Genomic DNA, 18836 nt, shown 5'->3' with positions numbered 1-18836 from the left:
TACTCCTCGATCAAATCTGCCCTCACCCTCCTCTGTTGCAAGTATTTCAGCATGTTTCTAATGCTGGTAACATCCTGGTAAATCTTCTGTATACCCTCTCTAGTGCAGTCAATTACGTCCTTTATGTAATCACATGACCAAATCCATCTAATTCCTCCAATAACTGCCATCTATTCAGAGCACATCTCTCACAGCAGCGCCACCAGGAGAGGTGGACCCTGCTGGAATTGCAGCCCAGCCTGGCCAGTGAAGATGCAGGAGGCCGAGGAATTCATGTGAGGTGTTGTGAAAGTTACAGGGACATTAGTGTCAGGAAGGTTCTGCCAAGAGGTTGGAGATGCTATGTGGAGCAGATGACCTTTCAGCTGGGCAGCCCTTGCATCAGGACAACCTTCCCTGGAGCACAGAAAACCCCCAACCCTGATCCCACTTTTATATTGCAGTCTCCCAATGTGGTGTAGATCCCACTGTGGTGCTGGTAGAATACCAGTGGTTGCAAACTGAGGCCCTCAGTTTTGTCAATAAGATCATCCTCATTAATCAGAATGATTTGATCTTCCCTCCTGATCGCTGTCTTCCAAAGGCAGCATTAAATTCAACACAACCTATGTGCAGCACCAACTGAAGTGGTATTATATGAATAAATGTTCCCAAATTTTTTCAAAGCACAATCAATCAACTGTGTTTATGTTTGAGGATGATCATGGAGATACTGGCTTCCTAGCCCTTCCTGCCCTCTGTATCGTAGGATGACAGTATGATGTTTGATGATGACAGTCTTATAGTAGCTAAAGACAGAAAAGTGCAGCTAATGCTGAATAGAAACCACTCAGGTTTCTTTTGTAATAATTCTCTAACAAATCTTTAAAAGGCTTTTTGAGAGATTTGTAGCAATACAAATACGACCTGTGAAGGACTGTAAAAAGCGTTGTAAAATCGTACTTGTGGTGATAAAGTAATGCTGTCAATGCTATGTGGTCTCTGAGAAAATTAGTTGTCAAGCTCTCTATTAGCCCTTCATGAACAAAAGCTGCAAATTGCAGTGCTGAAATATCTCATATAAGAAATATTCAAAATTCTGTCATTTATCACTTTTTCAAAGTAGAGTAGGGTAATTTAAGCTTTCGGTGACATTGTAAAATTAGAAAGTTCATGGAAAGAAATTCAGAAAAGGTATATAATATGGGCTTGCATCTATAACACATCTTTTTACATTATCAAAATCAAAATTGAAGTTTTGAAAGATAGCAATTTGAATGGAAATCCCTCCTCAGTGTTTGGCTTATTCACTATCCGCTTTCCTTGTAGTTTCTTTCATGGTACATTTTCTTAGTTGTAATTTATTAATGAAAGTAATTGACATAGTAATTGGCATATTTTTGATAAGGATTTTTAACAAGGAATAAACTCTGTAAAATACATTTATACAGTGGAAACAAAACCGAAACAGTAAAACTATAGAGCAAATCAGTATCTGTGAACAGTAAATTTCTCATCTCAAATGAAAGCTAAAAAATAGGCAGGCATTTGAATAGGGTGGAAAAAGAAAGGAGGAGAAATAAAAGGTTTGTTGAATTAGTTTGAAAGGTCTTTGAACTACCACAGTTTCTTCCTTTCCACAGTAGCAGCCAAAGCAGCATTTTATGTTTTTATATCAGAGATATTGTATGCACAGAATAAAGAACCTGACTGTAACCTTGTAGCTCTGTTTCATGTATTCCCTATTCTTGTGGGTAATTTGACCTGACCTGATGTTGAATGTGGTGAGTGGCGAGTTATTAAGTGGCAACGTCATTATAAAAGAGCAGTCTATTACTAGCATATTTATGGGATAGAAATTAAAGTAAGGTAAGAACATGAAACAATTTCCCCCAGACTTAGACAGAGTAAATGAGCTTTTCAGGAGCATGGCTGGTGAGTTAAGCAGGTGAACTGGTTCAGTCTAGTTCTTGCACTCTGCCCGCAAGGGGTATAAATACAGAGATAATACAGAAATCTCTGAGCAGCTTCCAAGTGGAGTGCAGATTTTGTAGGGTGAGCTTAGAGAATAGTGAGATAGCAAGAACTGCAGATGCTGGAGTCAAAGTCAATAAAGTGTGGAGCTGGAGGAACACAGCAGGTCAGGCTGTGTCCCGATGAAAGGTCCTGGCCAAAAACCTCGACTCTCCTGCCCCTCTGATGCTGCCTGACATGCTGTATTTCTCCAGCTCCACCCTATATTGGCTTAGAGAATAGTGAGTTTGGTGAATTGGAGAGAAGATGCATTTATTCCCCTATTTTATTGACCTTCTTCACCATCCAGTACTTGGGTCCTGCTATGGTGCTGTGGAAAGAGCTATTGCGGAGTAATCTTGTATTTTACTTGTAATAAGTAGTTGGAACATTTAATATATGGCAGATCTGCTCAACAGAGTAAAATATATGGTTCATCAAAAATGGCATATCATGGATGCGTCAAGTGTCCAAGATAAGCACATGAAGTGCACTATCTGCACAAGCTTGTGCCCTGGGTTTCAAAACTGGAACTGCCCTGGACTCACTGTTGTGCATCTGTGAGGCAGAAAACAATAGCACACTTAGGGAGGTGCTGTCACCATTGTATAGAGGTGTGCAGGCAACTAAGAAATAGGTTACTACCAGGCAGCTCGAGAACCAGCAGCTAGCATATGAGTCCACTGGGATGATTTCACTCTCAAGTTGGTTTTCTGCTTTGAATATGAGTGTAATGGAGTGCAGTCAGAGCCAAGCCAGTGGCACTATGACTGGCTCAGCTGTACAAGACAAAAGGCAGAAGAGTACTATTGAAGGGGGCTTATGTTAGCTTGGAGAACAAATTGGCATTTCTGTGACCAGAATCATGACCCTGGGATGGTGTGTTACCTCTTTGGTGCTAGAGTCAAGCATGTCACAGTATGGCTGTGGGAGATTCACAACCAGAGATCATGGTCCGTACCACTTCCAATGACATAGGTAGGAAGGGGGTTGAGGTCTTGAAAGCAAACCTTCAAAATGCTAGGAAGGAGATTGAAAAGCAGAATTCGAAAGCAGTAATCTCAGGATTACTCCCAGTCCCACATGCTGGTAACCACAGAAACAGGAGAATTGAGCAAACAAGGATGTAGCTGGAAAACTGGTGTAGAAGAAGGAGTGAGATAACAAGCTGTAGAGCTGGATGAACACAGCAGGCCAAGCAGCATTAGAGGAGCAGGAAGGCTGACGTTTCGGGCCTAGACCCTTCTTCAGAAAGGCCTGCTGTGTTCATCCAGCTCTACACCTTGTCATCTCAGATTCTCTAGCATCTGCAGTTCCTACTATCTCTAGAAGAAAGAGTGTCTGGTTAAGGCATTAGGAAATATTCTGGGACAGGTATAAGATGAACAGGTTACATCTTGGCAAACATTATCGTAGGATGGTCCGTTAGTAGCCTTAGAGGGTTTAAATCATGTTGGCGGGGGATGGACATTTAAGAGTGAGTTCAGATTCAAGAGAAGTAAAGTAGGTTAAAAAGAGAGTATTAAGAAAAAATAGAACACAGACAACACAATGGAAACCATAAATAAAATCAAACTGGAGGACAATGTTAAAAAGCCTGAATTAAAGGCATTCTAGAGATTCTACCCTCAGGCGACTGTCTGTGTGGAGTTTGCACATTGTCCCCATGTCTGTGTGGGTTTCGTCCAGATTCTCTGGTTTCCTCCCACAGTCGAAAGATGTGCAGGTTAGGTAGATTGGTCATGCTAAAGTGCCAGTAGTGTTCAGGGATGTGTAGGCTAGGTGGATTAGCCATGGAAAATGCAGGGTTACAGGGATAGGGTTGGGGGGCATGGGCCTAGGTGGGATGCTGTTCGGAGGGTTGGTACGGACTGGGCGGAACGAATGGCCTGCTTCCACACTGTAGTGATTCTATGATACTATGGACATTCTTGGGAGGGATAGACAAAAAGGAAAAGGAGATGTGGTAACACTTTTGAGAAAGGATAGCATCAATAAAGGAGGATTTTCAATTCAAGGATTAAGATGTGGAATCAGTTTGAATGAAACTAAGAAATAACAAGTGGAGGTAAACATTGGTTGGAGTTGTTAATGGAATATCAGGGGGAGATGGTGGCATAATGGGAATATCACTGGTCTGGCAATCAATAAGCATTGCCTGATATTCTGGGGACATGGATTTCAATTCCACCATGGCAAATGGTGAAATCTGAATTTGTTAAAGAGTTTGCCGAATGGTGATCATGTAACCATTGTCAATTGTTGTTAAAACCTATCTAGTTCATTAATGTCCTTCAGGGAAGGAAATCTGCCATCCTTACCTGGTCTGGCCTACATGTGACTTCAGACCTACAGCAATGTCATTGACTCTTAACTGCCTCTGGACAAGTAGAGATGGGCACTAAATACTGGCCTAGCCAGTGGTGTACACATTCCGTAAACAAATAAAACAAATATAGTACTGGTGTTGGCATGGTGTAAATCAGGAAATTAGGGATGCATGTAATATAGGTAATGTAATAATAATGGACAACTTCAACTTACATGTAGACTGAATTGAGCAAGTCAGCACAATTGCTTTGTTTGAGATTTGTTTCTAGAACAGTATCCTGAAGACCCATCTAGGAATTGGTGCTATTTTCACTTTGATCTTATGAATTAAGAAGAGAAATTAATACCATGCTATAAAGGAGACTTGGGGGAATAATGACCATAAAAAAATTTAATTTTACATTAGTACACCAGACATTCTGAAACTAGGGCCTTAAACCTGAGCAAGGGAAACTGTGAGGATGTGAGGGGCAAGTTGCCTTTAATGGAGTAGGAAAATATCCAAAAGGTTTGACAGTTGATAGGCAATGGTTAGTATTTCAAGAAATACAAGCTCTACAAGAGATATTCATGTCGTAAGGCACAAACACCCAAACAGAAATGTTACTCAATTACAATTAACAAAAGTAGTTAAAGATTACATTAGATCAGAGGAGGTAGCTTAAAAGAATGCCAGAAATAGTGGTAAGTCTGAGGATTGAGAGCAATTTAGTGCGCAGCAAAGGAGGGCCAAGAAACTGATGAAGAAAGGGTAAATAGATATGAATGCAAGCTAATGAGGAACATAAAGGTAGAGTCGAATAACTTATTGATATGTGAAAAGAGAAAGATTAGCACGGATAAATGTGGGCCCATTACAAGTCGGAACAGGAGAATTTATTCTGGAGAACAGAGACACGGTGGAGAGCTAAAGTCACTTTGCAGTTGTCTGCATGAAAGAAGATGCAGAAAACCTTCCTGAAATGCGAGACAACGAAGAGATTTGTGTAGTTATGCACTAAAAGAAACTAGAATTAGTAAAGAGTACATTAGTACATGAAAAATTTGCTCGATTGAGGGTTGATAAATCTCCTAAATGAGATCAGCGTCATCCCAGAGTGTTGAAGGAAGTAGCAATTGAGCAAGTGGATGCATTGGTGGTTGTTTCTCTGGAGATGTTCCTGCTGACTGGAGGACAGCAAATGTAACCTTACCTTTTAAGAAGCGAGGGAGAGTGAAGAAGTACAGAGCTGTTAGTTTGAGATTTGGCAAAATTGGGCAAAGTCAAATGGATTGAAGAAAGGGAAATAACGTTTGAAAAAAAAAACTTGTTGGAGGATGTTACTTGTATTGTAGAGAAAGGAGAACCAGCAGATGTGGTGAAGTTGGATTTTCGGAAGGCTTTTGAGAAGGTCCTACGTAGGAGGTTAGTAAATAAAATGAGAGTGCATGGATATGGATTGAGAATTGCTCAATAAGAAAAAGTAAATAGGCAGAATAAACAGCTAATTCTCAGCATGACGGGCTATTGCTAGTGAGGACCGACAAGGATCAGTGCTCGGTATACAAATGTTTACAATCTGTATACAGGATTTGGGTGTGAGGACAAATTGTAAAACTTTCCAATTTGCTGATGACACCAAATTGGATGAGAACTTAAGTTGTGATAGGGTGCAAGGAGGATCTAAGAGAACTTGGACAGGCTAACCAAATAGGGAACATGGCGGGTGGAATTATAATGTAAATAAATAGGACCTTATTATTTGGTTGAAAGAAACTGAAAGGCAGAATAGTTCTTAAATGGCGAGAGATTGGGAAATGAGAATGTGTACAAAAGGATCTGGGTATCTTTAAGCATGAGTCACTAAATGCTAACATGCAGGTGCAGCATGCAATTAGGCATCTGGTATTTCAAGGGGATGTGAGTACAGAAGCAAAGATGTCTCGAGACAATTGTACCTCACTTGAAGTATTATGTACAGTTTTAGTCACTTTATTTATCGAAGGATGTAGCTACTGTTGAGGGAATGCACCAGAGCCTCACCAAGTGAATTCCTGGGATGATAAGGTTGTCTTATGAGAGAGATATAATTTTGAAGAATTAGAGGTAATCTCATTAAAATTTGCAAAATTCATACAGGGAACTACTGAGTAGATATAGATAGGATATTTTCCCTGACTGGTGACTTGAAAACCAAGAAATACGATCTCAGCCTAAGAGGTAGGCCATTACAGACTGAGATGAGAAGGAATTCCTTCACTCAAAAGATAGTGAACCTTCAACCATTTCGTAGGTTCAAGGCAGAAATCTATAGGTTTCTGGAAACGAATGATACGAAAGGATTTGAGGATAGTGTGTGGGAAAACCGCATTGAGGAGATGATCAATCATGATCTAGAATGTCACTCAAATCGGCAAAATGGCCAATGCCTACTTATATCTTCATATTTGATATTAGATCTGAAAAGTGCAATGTGACATTGATTTCAATATTCTACTAATGTGACACACAGCTTATGGGTAGAGATAAGAAGTTTTACTCTAGCTTTCAGACTTAATGTGTGCAGAATTATGCCTGACCAATGTAGTTGCGCTGATTGCTATCACGCAACAAATCCTTTTACTGTGTAAGAAGAGTGCCTCTTCTGTAGATACTATAAAGTGGTTCATTGTCCACCACTTGATAGACCTAAGACAAAGTAGGATTAATGGCAGCAAACTACCTCAGTCAGTCCCTACACAGTCAGATGTTACACAACACTAAGTTATAGACTGACAGATTTATTTGAAATTACAAGCTTTCGGAGAGTTGCTCCCTCATCAGGTCACTTCATCTCCGAAAACTTGTGTGATTTCAAATAAACCCATTGGACTATACCCTGATGTCATGTGACTTCTGACTTTGTCCACCTCAGTCCAATACCAGCACCTCCACATTATAGCTACAATCCCTACACAGTAGAGTTGTCCAATGCCACAAGTGTATTAGGAATAGCCACCCAGAAAAATACCTCACCTGCCCCAGCAGCAAGCTGGTGAGATTAGCTAAGCCACCCGTTTACCATCATCCACAATTGGTGCCATGTGTAAATGTACACAAATGTAAACAGTAGACGCAAATGCTGCAGAACAACAAATATAACCAGTGTGCTCTCCCATTGCAGGACCATTGGTTTTGGCGTGTTCGAAACAATAAAGTTCTGGATGGTTACCCCATGCAGATTGCTTATTTCTGGAGGGGTTTGCCTTCAAACATTGATGCAGTCTATGAACGGCCTGATGGGAAATTTGTGTTTTTTAAAGGTGAGTGTGAAATTTTGTCACAGAGCAAAAAAGTAATTTTTGTTTCAGATTTCAAGCATCCTCAGTGATTTTGTTTTATGCAAAAAGAAATTGTGCTGTCAACAATGAACAGAAACTGTTCCTTTTTAAACATTGTATGCTCTAGAAAGATATTTATTTAGTAACCATTTGCTATTTAATTTCATGTTAACCCATTTTTAAAAAATTGTGTTAATGAAAATTAAATTTTAAAGGCTAAACATATTTAAGAAATGAATTTATGCTAAGTTTAGTCTTATATTGCACAAGATATTAATTTCCAGGTGTATGATGTAAAGCACTTAATTTATTAATCAAATCATTTGTCACTTATTAATCAAATCTGACTGCGGTCAAAGACCGAAGAAATTGTCATTTATCAGACAATTGATTATTTGGTTTGACCCTGTTGTCACTTACAAAACTTATAGTATTACAATTCAGAACTGAACCTTATGTAAAACTGATATATTGAATTATTCTCTTGAGTAGAGCAAGCTACAATCAAGAAAAGTAATTTTTTTTTCAATTGCCTCAGTGCTTTGATGCATGACATAAAATGATATTGTGACTCACACCAGTTCAGAAAGACATTAAAATAAGATCTGTTGTCTGAGGTTTATGTATAGGATTTCAAGAGGCTGTTCAAAGAAGATGCTGATATTCGATCATTTTTGTTGCCAAATCTTATTTGTACTAACTCTGCAAACTGGAAGCATGAATCCTGTTCCAATCTGTCAGCAGGCAATCTACAAAGGCAGCCAAAAATGAAGGACCTATGATGCCCCCTTTAAAATCTGGGAAACAAAGCAACAGAAATGAAAGAAATCACCACTTTGAGGAGCATGCAAAACTTTTGCAGTGAACGTAGTAGCAAGGATATTAATGGCCAGATTTATGCCATCAAGGCAGGAAGCTCAAGTCAGGAAATTTTTATCTCCTTGGAAATGACTCCCATATGCATGATTTTCACTGTGGGTTTGGGAGTGTGGGGCATGGGTGTGACTATTCAGAGGTGGCCCCAGAAGAAGTCAAGTGCTGAGCTAAGCAGTTTTGGAAGTCTGCCTTTGTTCTCTGAGATTTCACTTGTGTACAAGCCACTAGCCTCACCTGTTAACGTTCCTCCCCACCCCCTGCACATGACACCTCATACTCCATGCCAAGTCCATGCCTCTCACCCTATCCCTATGTCATCAATACCTCATTAAGCCATTCATTCAGTATCCACTTTGGGTAGACTTCAGACCCATATAGAAATGGAAGCAAATTAAACTTCAGACAAGTTTTACAAGCTGTCACTCATGTACACCTAACCCATTTAAAGATTTTATATCCCCTCAAGTGCTGGATAATTTGTGACGAGTCACATTGTCAAATAAATTAGAATAGTCAGTTGAGCCCGCAGTGTGATGCATTGTGCGCTTCTATGGCAATGCCTCCAGCAGGCAGGGTCCACTTGTCAACCAATCAGCACTTTCTCCTAACTCATAAATGTTGGTTTTCTCCATGAATTTGTGTTCTTGCAAAATGGCCTGGTGAGTGCAAAATGAAAATCTTCAAAACCAAAATCTCTTTTTTGTCACTGTTCAAGTTCACTGCTACCAAATGACTGCTTTTACCTTCAAATCAAACTAGTGACTTGGGTTAAAAATGCATGGCTACCTGTATCTGACTTTTGTTGACTATAGCTGATGATCCCATTAATGATGACTCCAATTTGCTATACCCTGGTATGCAGAGATGAAAATAGCATTGATGGAGCTGGAGAGATACAAAGTGTTTGTGACACATCAGTCGACCCTGGTTAACTGATATTTCAGTGTTACCTGGTTCTGGCAGGAGCTCCCGTCACCTAGATTAAAATCTACACAAAATGTGCATGTGCTTTAGAGACATCCACCACAATTTTCAATCTGTCACAAACACAGATTCAGCACCTAATCTTGAATGGAGGAAAGTCTCTTGATACTAGCAGACCAATGAGAAAGCTCTGCAGCAGTTGGTGGCTGGCCACCTGGCAGCTGAGGTGGGAGTTGCTGCTATGAGGATGCAGACATTCTGGGACAAGGACAGGGGGATGCAATAAGATCCTTATTCAAAATGCCAGAGCTGCCTGACCCTCATCCTGGAGGGAGCAAGCTGTGTCCCAACATCAATTATGGAGCAAGTGAAGGAGTCACTCATTTGATGCCATGTACCAAGCCTCCTCTTCTACCCATACAACCCCTCCCCGCAGAACACGGCAAAAATTCTCTAGTCCTGCACTCAACTGTTGAACACAGTCCACTGTGGTCTGCCTTCATTACCAACCAGAAATGCCAATTGGTTCGGAAATGGAGCCTTAACAGGCCACATGTAATTATACTAAATTGGCTGCCTGTTGCTTGCCAGCAGACAGTTGATCCAGCCCTGAGCTGATCTCAGCATCAGGATCGGGTGGAGAACTGGCACAGTCCTAAGTGGTCTGGTACCTGCCTTTGATCTGGACCTCAAACCCTTCTAACGCTCTAGCCTCAGATTCCTGGCTCTTCAACTATTGAAACAATTTTGATCCCTCGGTGTGAATAGGGTGGTTGTGACTTGACAATCCTTTCTATTGTTTTGGCTAACACATGAAGATTGTCCATTTAAAGTGTCGGTTGCTAATGGCAGTAGATTCACATCCCAGCAACCTTTAAGGAAAGAAGGTCAGAAAGTTGAGATAAATGAAGAGAATGAGTCATGGGTGCTCCTGTGTTTTCTGCTTCTCCCTACCATGGATTGCAGTTGTATTATCATATTTTAGAATACAACATAGTATTGTATTGTGTGTTCCTGGTGCAAAGGTTGACATGCTAAACATTCAAAACTTAGATTCTCCAGTTCTGATGAAGAGCCATTGGACTCTAAACACTAACTCCACTTTCTTCCCATAGATGCTGCCAGACCTGCTGAGTTTCTCCAGCAATTTCTGTTTTTGTTTCAGATTCTCCAATATCTAGTTATTTGAAAAACAGCACATCCAGCTTGGAACATGAGTTCTGTGAATTACCCTAAAAAGTGCAAATATAGTCAAAAATGTTTTCAATTTCAACCTAATGCACCTGATTAATAGTGATGTGTTTTTGATTCAGACTCCCATTTTATGTCCAAGTGATTTTTCCCAAGTTTTGCGGGTCAGGTGGATTAGCCATGCTAAATTGCCCGTAGTTTCGAGGGTGGGAAATGGGATGGAGGGGTGGGATGCTCTTCGGTGTGTCAGTGTGGACTCGCTGGGCTGAATGGCCTGTTACCACACTGTAGGGATTCTATGATTCTCTGATTTTGACTTAATTAGAGCGTAAATTTTACAGAGAGTATCTGACTTAATTCTAGTTTCATAATCTAGGTTATGTTAACATTAGGACTTTAATATCGCTATAATATAGAAGTTACATTAGGGTAGCCAGGAAAATCATTAAATGGTGCTGTAAAGCTTGCAAATAAACCTACATGAAGCTTTAATCTCGTAAACAGGATTTTACAGTAAATTGAATTTTACATAAAATGGTCTTTTAACATTAATTTAAAGGGAATAAAAGGTTTAGAGACAATTCTGCCCATAAGACCAATCTGTCACTTTTATTAATCATGGAAACTAATGCCATTTTACTCCTTTTTTTTCTACGTAATCCCTCAATACACTTTCTTCTCACATAATTAGTTTCTTCTCATTAAGTACCTCAAATGACTTTGCATTTCTTATCTTCCAACACAGTGCCTACTACGATATACATAAGCTTGTGACAAAAATAGATTTTCTTTTCTGTTTCTTTGTTTGAAATCAAACATTCTGCCACCCTCTTCCAAATTTACTTTTTAGAGAGAACATTCCCTGTCTGCCCTTGTTAACTCCTTTCATTATTTTGAACCTCTTAGCCTCAAGAGAGTGAAATTTATAGTTATCTGTTTTTCACGTTAATTAATTTCTTCATCCTATTTAAGTTTCCATTGCACTTTCCCTGGGTTCACATATTTTTCACCTGAAACAGTACAATATATTCCTGTTGGGATCTGCTGACATTTACAGGAGAGAGAAAAGAGCTGAAGCAAAGGCAGTGAAATAGACAGAAAGAGCAGGAGGAATGTGCATAATCATCCACTGAAAGAAGGCTCACATTATAGGAGGGAGCAGCTATAAGAAAACTCCTGAACTGCATAGTCATTATCTTAAGGGGACTAATCTGAAGCAGTCTGAAATAACTGTGCAGAGCTCCCCATCAACAAGTCACCGTTTATTTACATATGGAGAGACATTGATCCAGCTCCCTCAGAGCCAGCTCTCAGATTGACCAGGGAGTCTGATACTCCTGTTCTTATCTGTAAGCCAGGGTTCCCTAATTAGACTAGATTAACAACTCCAAACAGGGAACTCATTCTATGAGGTCCACCTGGCTGACCTCATTACAGTCACTACATCCCTTCCCCGCTGAGTCCAAGAACATAGGCCTCTTTGTTTTTGGTAGCTTCTTCTGGGGCATTTCAGCACCAGGTCAGGTCCCTCCAACTCTACCTCTGATACAGGGACAGGGTGGGGGGCTGTAATGCACAATAGCTCGCCGCTTGTGCCTGGAGCATCTCAGAAGAAGTTCATTCTCTTCGTCGGGTAGCTGAGGTGATAAGGCAGTGATATCCACCGTGTCCATGTCAGATTCCAAGGGATCTTCAACGCTTGACAGACAGGGAGAACCCACAAATTCCGGAACAGTTGGAAAGGCTGTTGAGGAGCCAGGCATATTTTGCTCCCACATTATTTATGAGTTTGCACCTTCTGTATGGTCCATGTGCTTGTTCAGGATTTTTGCACCTACCCGAACTTTATACATCACTGGACCTGACCTCATGTCGACCATGCCTCTTACCCACACAGGGCCATTCCCCTGTTTCCTAAACCAAACTTCGTCCCCTAACGTAAACTGTCTGTCTTGCTAAGCAGAGTCTTGTGTCCAGCATTGGCATTCCTGATGCCATTTCATCCTCCGCCCCCCCGATCCCAGAAGATCAGATTTAACCTGATGCACAGTCTTCTCCCCATTAGCAACTCTGCTGGAGCCATTCCTGTAGTTGCATGAGGGGTGGTCCTAGAATCAAATAGGAACCAGGACAGTTTTGTACTAAATGAAGCTGTAGGCTGTTTCTTTAAGCCTGCCTTCAAAGTTTCGACTGCTCTTTCTGCCAGACCATTGATGATGGATGGTATAGAGCTGTCCTTACATGTCGAATACCATTGAGCGTAAAGAAATATTCAGATTCCCTGCTGGTAAACAATGGCCCATTATTTGCGACCAACACTTCCGGGAGTCCATCTATTGCAAAAGATGTGCACAGTTTTTCTATTGTTGTCCCCATGTTTGATGAATGAACTCTATGCACGCCCAGCCACTTCGAGTGGGCGTCCACAATGACTAAGAACATTGCACTTATGAAAGGACCTGCATGGTCAATGTGTAACTGGTTTGCCCAGCCATCCCCATGAATGTGGGAGAGCTGTTGGCAGCAATGTTTGTCCTTGTTGGCACTCTGGGCACTGCCCCTCAAACACAGCTATATCTGCATCTAATCCTGGCCACTGCACATAACTTCTCACCAACATCTTCATTTTGAAAACAGCTGGATGACACTGACTGGAGTTCAGTCAGTATCAGCCACCTTTGCTCGAGACATTCCCTCTTGCTCCCCAGGATAATAAGCCGTCCTCTACAGTAATCTGGTGTCTCTGGGTTCAAAAAGGTTTCAATTCTGGTTGTGATGGTCCTTTGGTTTCCCCCATCACCGCCAGCTGTTTCTGTTTTGCCAGAACCGGATCTCTCTGCATCCAATGTCTGATATTGTCAGCTGTGACTGGAAGTGTATCCAGAAAATTTAAAACCATTGCAGAACTCTTGCAGTGGCATTTCTGCCGGTGGTGTATCTGTCAGTGAGAGCCAGCTCAATGTATTCGCATTTGCTAGTTGGCCTCCCGATCGGTGTTCCAACTTGTGTTTATTGGAGATAATTTTGGATCCTTGTAGAATTGCTGCAGTGCATCTTGTATATAGTACACAATGCTACTCCCGAGTGTCAATAGTGGAGGGAGTGAATGCTTGGGGATGTGGTACCAATCAAGCAAGATCCTTGGACAGCACCTTCCAAACCCAAGACCACTTCCTTCTAAAGGACAAGGGCAGCAGATACGTGGCATCGTCATCACCTGCAACTTCCCACCCCAGCCAGGCACCATCCTGACTTGGAAACATATCGCCATTCCTGGGTCAAAATCCTGGAATTCCGTGCCACCTGGCATTGTGGGACCTACAGCATGTGGACTGCAATGTTCAAGAAGGCAGCTCACCACAGCCTTCCCAAGGGCAACTAGGGATGGGCAATAAATGCTGGCCAGCCAGCGATGCCCACATCCCATGAGTGAATATATTTTTAAAAAATTCTGGTGAGCACTTTTCTCCGTGCAAAATCTCTCCTCCTGCGAGCTCAATTTTTATTCTCAAGGCGTTATCTGGGGATATCATTTTTTCTCTCTTGCATGATTCAATTTCATTTGTAAGGCACAGAGTTGGAGCGATTTAAATTGCACAGGACCACAATATATTCGTTCCGTAATGGTCAGTGGTGAAGAAAAACACCAAAATGGATTCCAGTGAATATGGTCCTACATACAGGGAAGAGGATATAGTGTAGTCACAAAACATTGATCCTATCAGTGAGATTGCTGGGAACATCGATGCCCAGCAGAGACTAGTCTGACCTCCCTTGACTATCAGGGTGGATACACCGTGTTGTTGCCATATTAATTCAGTAATTAATTAACTGAGCTTGATATCTTCTTCTAACCTGGAGTAGTTATTGTAGTTCTTTGGGCTGACCAAGCTGGCTGTTCCATTTCCATGAAATATTACTGGTGTTCCCATAGCTCTGAAATAGTTTACATGCCAGGAAGAGTTTGCCTGTCTCTGACAGAGCAAAAATAATGGCCAGTGAGAAGTGTTAATCAGTTAAGGGTCCAAAAATAAGATCCTTAACATTGAGAAAATTGCTTCTGATTTAGTTCTCATCGCTGAGATGGTGACTTTAGAATCTCAACCTTGAGGTGCGAGAAGCTTATTTCCAAACATTTGCATCTCATTAATGGCCCAACTCGCTCTATTAGTATTGCATTTCCAAACTTTTTCTCCACAAACGAGAAATTGAATGTCACAAAACCCTAACTGCTTAAGCAGAGCAGGTGGCTCGCAGCTTGACTTGCCAACAGCCATTGCAGCTTGTGGAATGGCAGCGCCAGCCATTTAGAGAACAAAGTCTTTCACAGTGTATTGGAGACAGGCAACTTGTGGTGGTGAGGAGCAGTGATCTGTCAGTGAATCAATCAGAAAGGAGTGGACATACCAATGTATGATACCATGCAGTGTCAACATCATATTTGCAGCATGTGGTAGCAGCTTACGTGGCAAACACGCTGCATACAGTCATAGAATCAGAGATCTGCAGCACAGAAAAGGCCCTTCAGCCCATCACATCCACACTAGTTAAAAAGAATCACTTAACTATTCACATCGTATTTTCCAGCCCTTGGCCAACAACCTTGTATGTCTTGGCATTGCAAGTACACATATAAATGTTCCTTAAATGTTATGAGGGTTTCTGCCTCTGTCACCCTTACAAGCAGAAAACTCCAAATTCCTACCATCCTCTGGGTGAAAAAGTTTTACCTCTACATTTCTTGCCCCTTACCTTAATTCAATGCCCCCAGTCATCGATCTATCCATTAAGTGGAAAAGTTCCTTTGTGTCTACCCTATCAATGCCCCTCATAAATGTATTCATCTCAGTCATGTTCTCTCTTAGTCTCCTCTGCTCTAAGGAAAACAATCCCTGAGTTTCCAATGTCTCTTCATAACTGAAACTCACCAGTCCAGAGGACATCGTGGTAAAACTCCTCTGCACCCTTTGCAGTACAATCACATCCCTCTTGTAAGGTGGATTCCAAAACTGCACACAGTAATCTAGCTGTGGCCTAACCAATGTTTTATACAGTTCCAGCATAAACTTCCTACTCTTAAAATCTGTGCCTCAACTAATGAAGGCAGATCTTCTTAACCACTACATCCATCTGTCCTGAAACCTTGAGGAACCAGTGTGCATGCACATCAAGGTCCCTGTGATCCTCGGTGCTTCCCAAGATCCTACCAAAAGGGACCTAAGGGGCAATGTTTTCATCCGGAGGGTGGTGCATGTATGGAATGAGCTACCAGAGGAAGTGATGGAGGCTGGTACAATTACAACATTTAAAAGGCATCGGATGGATATATGAATAGGAAGGGTTTGGAGAGATATGGGTCAAATATTGGCAAATGGGACTAGATTTATTCAGGATGTCAGAATTGGCATGGACGAGTTGAACGAAAAAACCTGTTTCCATGCTGTACATCTCTATGACTCTGTACATAACGTACTCCCTTACCATCTTTGTCCTGCCCAAATGCATCGCCTTGCATCTATCCAGATTGAATTTCATTTGCCACTGATCAGATCATCTGACCAGCCCGTCTGTATCTCCTTTAACCTAAGGTTATCCTCCTCTCTATTTGCCACACCACCAATTTTTGTATCATCTGCGAACTTACTGATCAACCCTCCAAATTCAAGTCTAAATCATTTGTATTCACTACAGACTGCAGGATCCCCAACACTTACCTGTATGGAACCCCAATGGGAAGAGACTTCCAGTCAGAAAAAACTCCCTCAACTGTCACCCTCAACCAACTGTGGATCCAATTAGCCAAATCTCCTTAGATTCCATAGACATTTATCTTAGTAATCAGGTTCCCATGTGGGACCTCATCAAAAGCCTTGATACAGTCCAAGTAGATTACATCAAAAACATTGCCCTCACCTACACACCTGATCACCTGTTTGAAAAATTCAATCAAGTTGGTCAGACATGACATCCCCTTCACAAAACCAATGCTGACTGTTCTTGATTTTCTCCAAATGCAGACTAATTCCGTCCCTCAGAATTGCTTCCAATAGTTTCTCCACCACTGATGTTAGACTGACTTGCCTGTAGTTTCCTGGTTTATCCCTTGCCCCCTTCTTGAATAGCAATACCACATTGGCTGTCCTACAGTCATCCAGCACCTCTCTCCTGTGAGCAGAGGGGAATTGAAAGTTTTTGCAGGTGGCCCTGCTATTTCATCCCTTGCCTCACTGAGTGACCTGGGATACAGTTCATCTGACCCTGCGGATATATCTAATTTTATGTCTGCCAGACTACTCAGTACCTCGTTTAGTCAATACTAATTTCTTTCAATCTGTCATAGACTTTCTCCCTGATTTTTGTGCTCATATCTTCCTTCTCACAAAGCACATGCTTGAAGAAAATGGCAATGTGTGAAAGTCAAATGGGTTAAGTATTTAGTGGAGTGAGTGTGGACTCCAGTAAGTCAGGAGATACTGTCACAGTCAGTCATGGGTATGGTCTGATTCCAGTCCAGGCATTGGCAACAGCCAGTCAGCTGTTTGATCCTCCAGTTCAGATATTGGGCCAAAGTCCGTCCTCGTGACCACTTGAAAACCGTCCAGCAATAAGATGTTGGTTAGTGTCCTGCTGAGAAATAAGGGCGTTTGGTCAGTAATTAAGAGGATCATTAGGGTTAGTCCATGGTGTCCCAGGGAAAGAAGGCAGCTGAAGACTGGGGATGAGTCCCATTGTACGGGGTTGCTGAGAGAATGGTAACAGTGATGGGGGCAATTGCAGGTATTAGGGTGGGATCTGATAGCCAAATACCTCTGATTGCTGATAGGTGCTGCCAAACTAACAAGGAGATGCTGGAAAAGTGGGAAATTCCTAATGCCCTAGTTGTTTGATTCAAGGTTGAAGATAATGAAGAGGTAAGCTGAGTGTAGAAGAACATTGCAATTCATTCAGCACTACTGGCCATTCATTATCACAGTGGAGACAGTACCAACCTATGCTGTTCCCTCTGCCCAGGCTGCCTTGTTCTCTGTAGTGGCCTGTTGCTGTAGTCAACAAAGAAGACGGTTCAACCTTCTCTCCATCGCCAGTCCACCAGCACTTCCAGATCATTCTCTATTAACCAAGGAGAAAGCTTAGATTCTTTGTTGGCACCTGGTCAGAGCTCAGAGGCAAGCACCAGAGTGTGACAGGTAGTTTGAGGTTGCAGCCTGTGAAGTGGTATCTGGCAAGAGCCATAGAAACTTGGCAATTCCACCAGTGGTGAGCCACTTGCATCTCCCTTGCAATGTGATTCATGAGCAATGCACCTTAAATGACAAGGTGAGAAGTGTTTGATCACGTGAGATCACTCACCCCAAGCTTTGGGAATGATGAAAGTCACTCTCCGCCACTCTTTAACTTCAAATGGGAAAATCCCCACCACCGTTTTAGCAGAGTACCAAATGAGCTACAACCATGGATGCAATGCACACAATGCAATCCTAAAACATTTGAAGAAAGTGCTGGAGAAGTAGGTCTGACAGCATCTGTTGGCTGAGAAACAGAGTTAGCTTTTCAAGTCCAGTGTGATTTTTCTTCAGAAACCCTTCTTCAGAACACCTTCAGAGCTTTAACTCTGTTTTTCTCTCTCCACAGATGCTGCCAGACCTGCTCAGTTTCTCCAGCACTTGCGGTTCTTATTTCAGATTTCTGGCATCTGCAGTGTTGTGCTTTTAAAACATTTGTACAATGCTTTTCACCTTAACATTTTACAGACAAACATGCACTCTGTGACTATCAGTGTTGCGATTATATGCCCCATGAAGGTACATCATTCGTTTGCATTTCCATAACTAAATCAGACCGAGAGCTTCCTAAAGTGAATGTGTCGGGCTAGGTGAGACATTAAACCTTAAAAATTTCCAACCCAACTTCGATCCACTCACTTATGCAGGTAACAGAACTGGAATAAATAAACAATGGCCAAGCCAACCAAATTAAGTATTTCAATGAGGTTGGTCATCTTTGATTTATCTTTGACCGGCCCAAGTTTCCCAAGCCTAAGGAAAGTCAGCAGCTAAAGGGCTGTGAGGAAAAGTTAGGATCTTCCCATGGCCGCTCTAACCACTCCCACAAGAAACACTCCCCCATACAGTGGCTCCACAGTCCCACAAACAATGACAAGCAACTTACCTGCAGCATCAACCAGATGGACGTCCAGGAAGGGAACTTGTCAAAGGTATGCA

General features: G+C 41.7%; 1 protein-coding gene across 1 annotated transcript in view; it reads left to right on the top strand.

The window, feature by feature from the left end:
• The window catches only part of LOC109910435 (matrix metalloproteinase-16), a 210268-nt gene that overhangs the window by 169353 nt on the left and 22079 nt on the right, over positions 1 to 18836 (top strand). The window contains exon 7 of the mRNA XM_020509632.2: positions 7467 to 7605. Within this exon, the coding sequence (XP_020365221.1) occupies positions 7467 to 7605 (139 nt within the window). The remainder of the gene's footprint in view (positions 1 to 7466; positions 7606 to 18836) is intronic.

The sequence above is a fragment of the Rhincodon typus genome, chromosome 4, assembly GCF_021869965.1.
Source record: "Rhincodon typus isolate 14 chromosome 4, sRhiTyp1.1, whole genome shotgun sequence".
NCBI classification, from domain to species: Eukaryota; Metazoa; Chordata; class Chondrichthyes; order Orectolobiformes; family Rhincodontidae; genus Rhincodon; species Rhincodon typus.
This window is presented reverse-complemented; position numbering and strand designations above follow the sequence as displayed.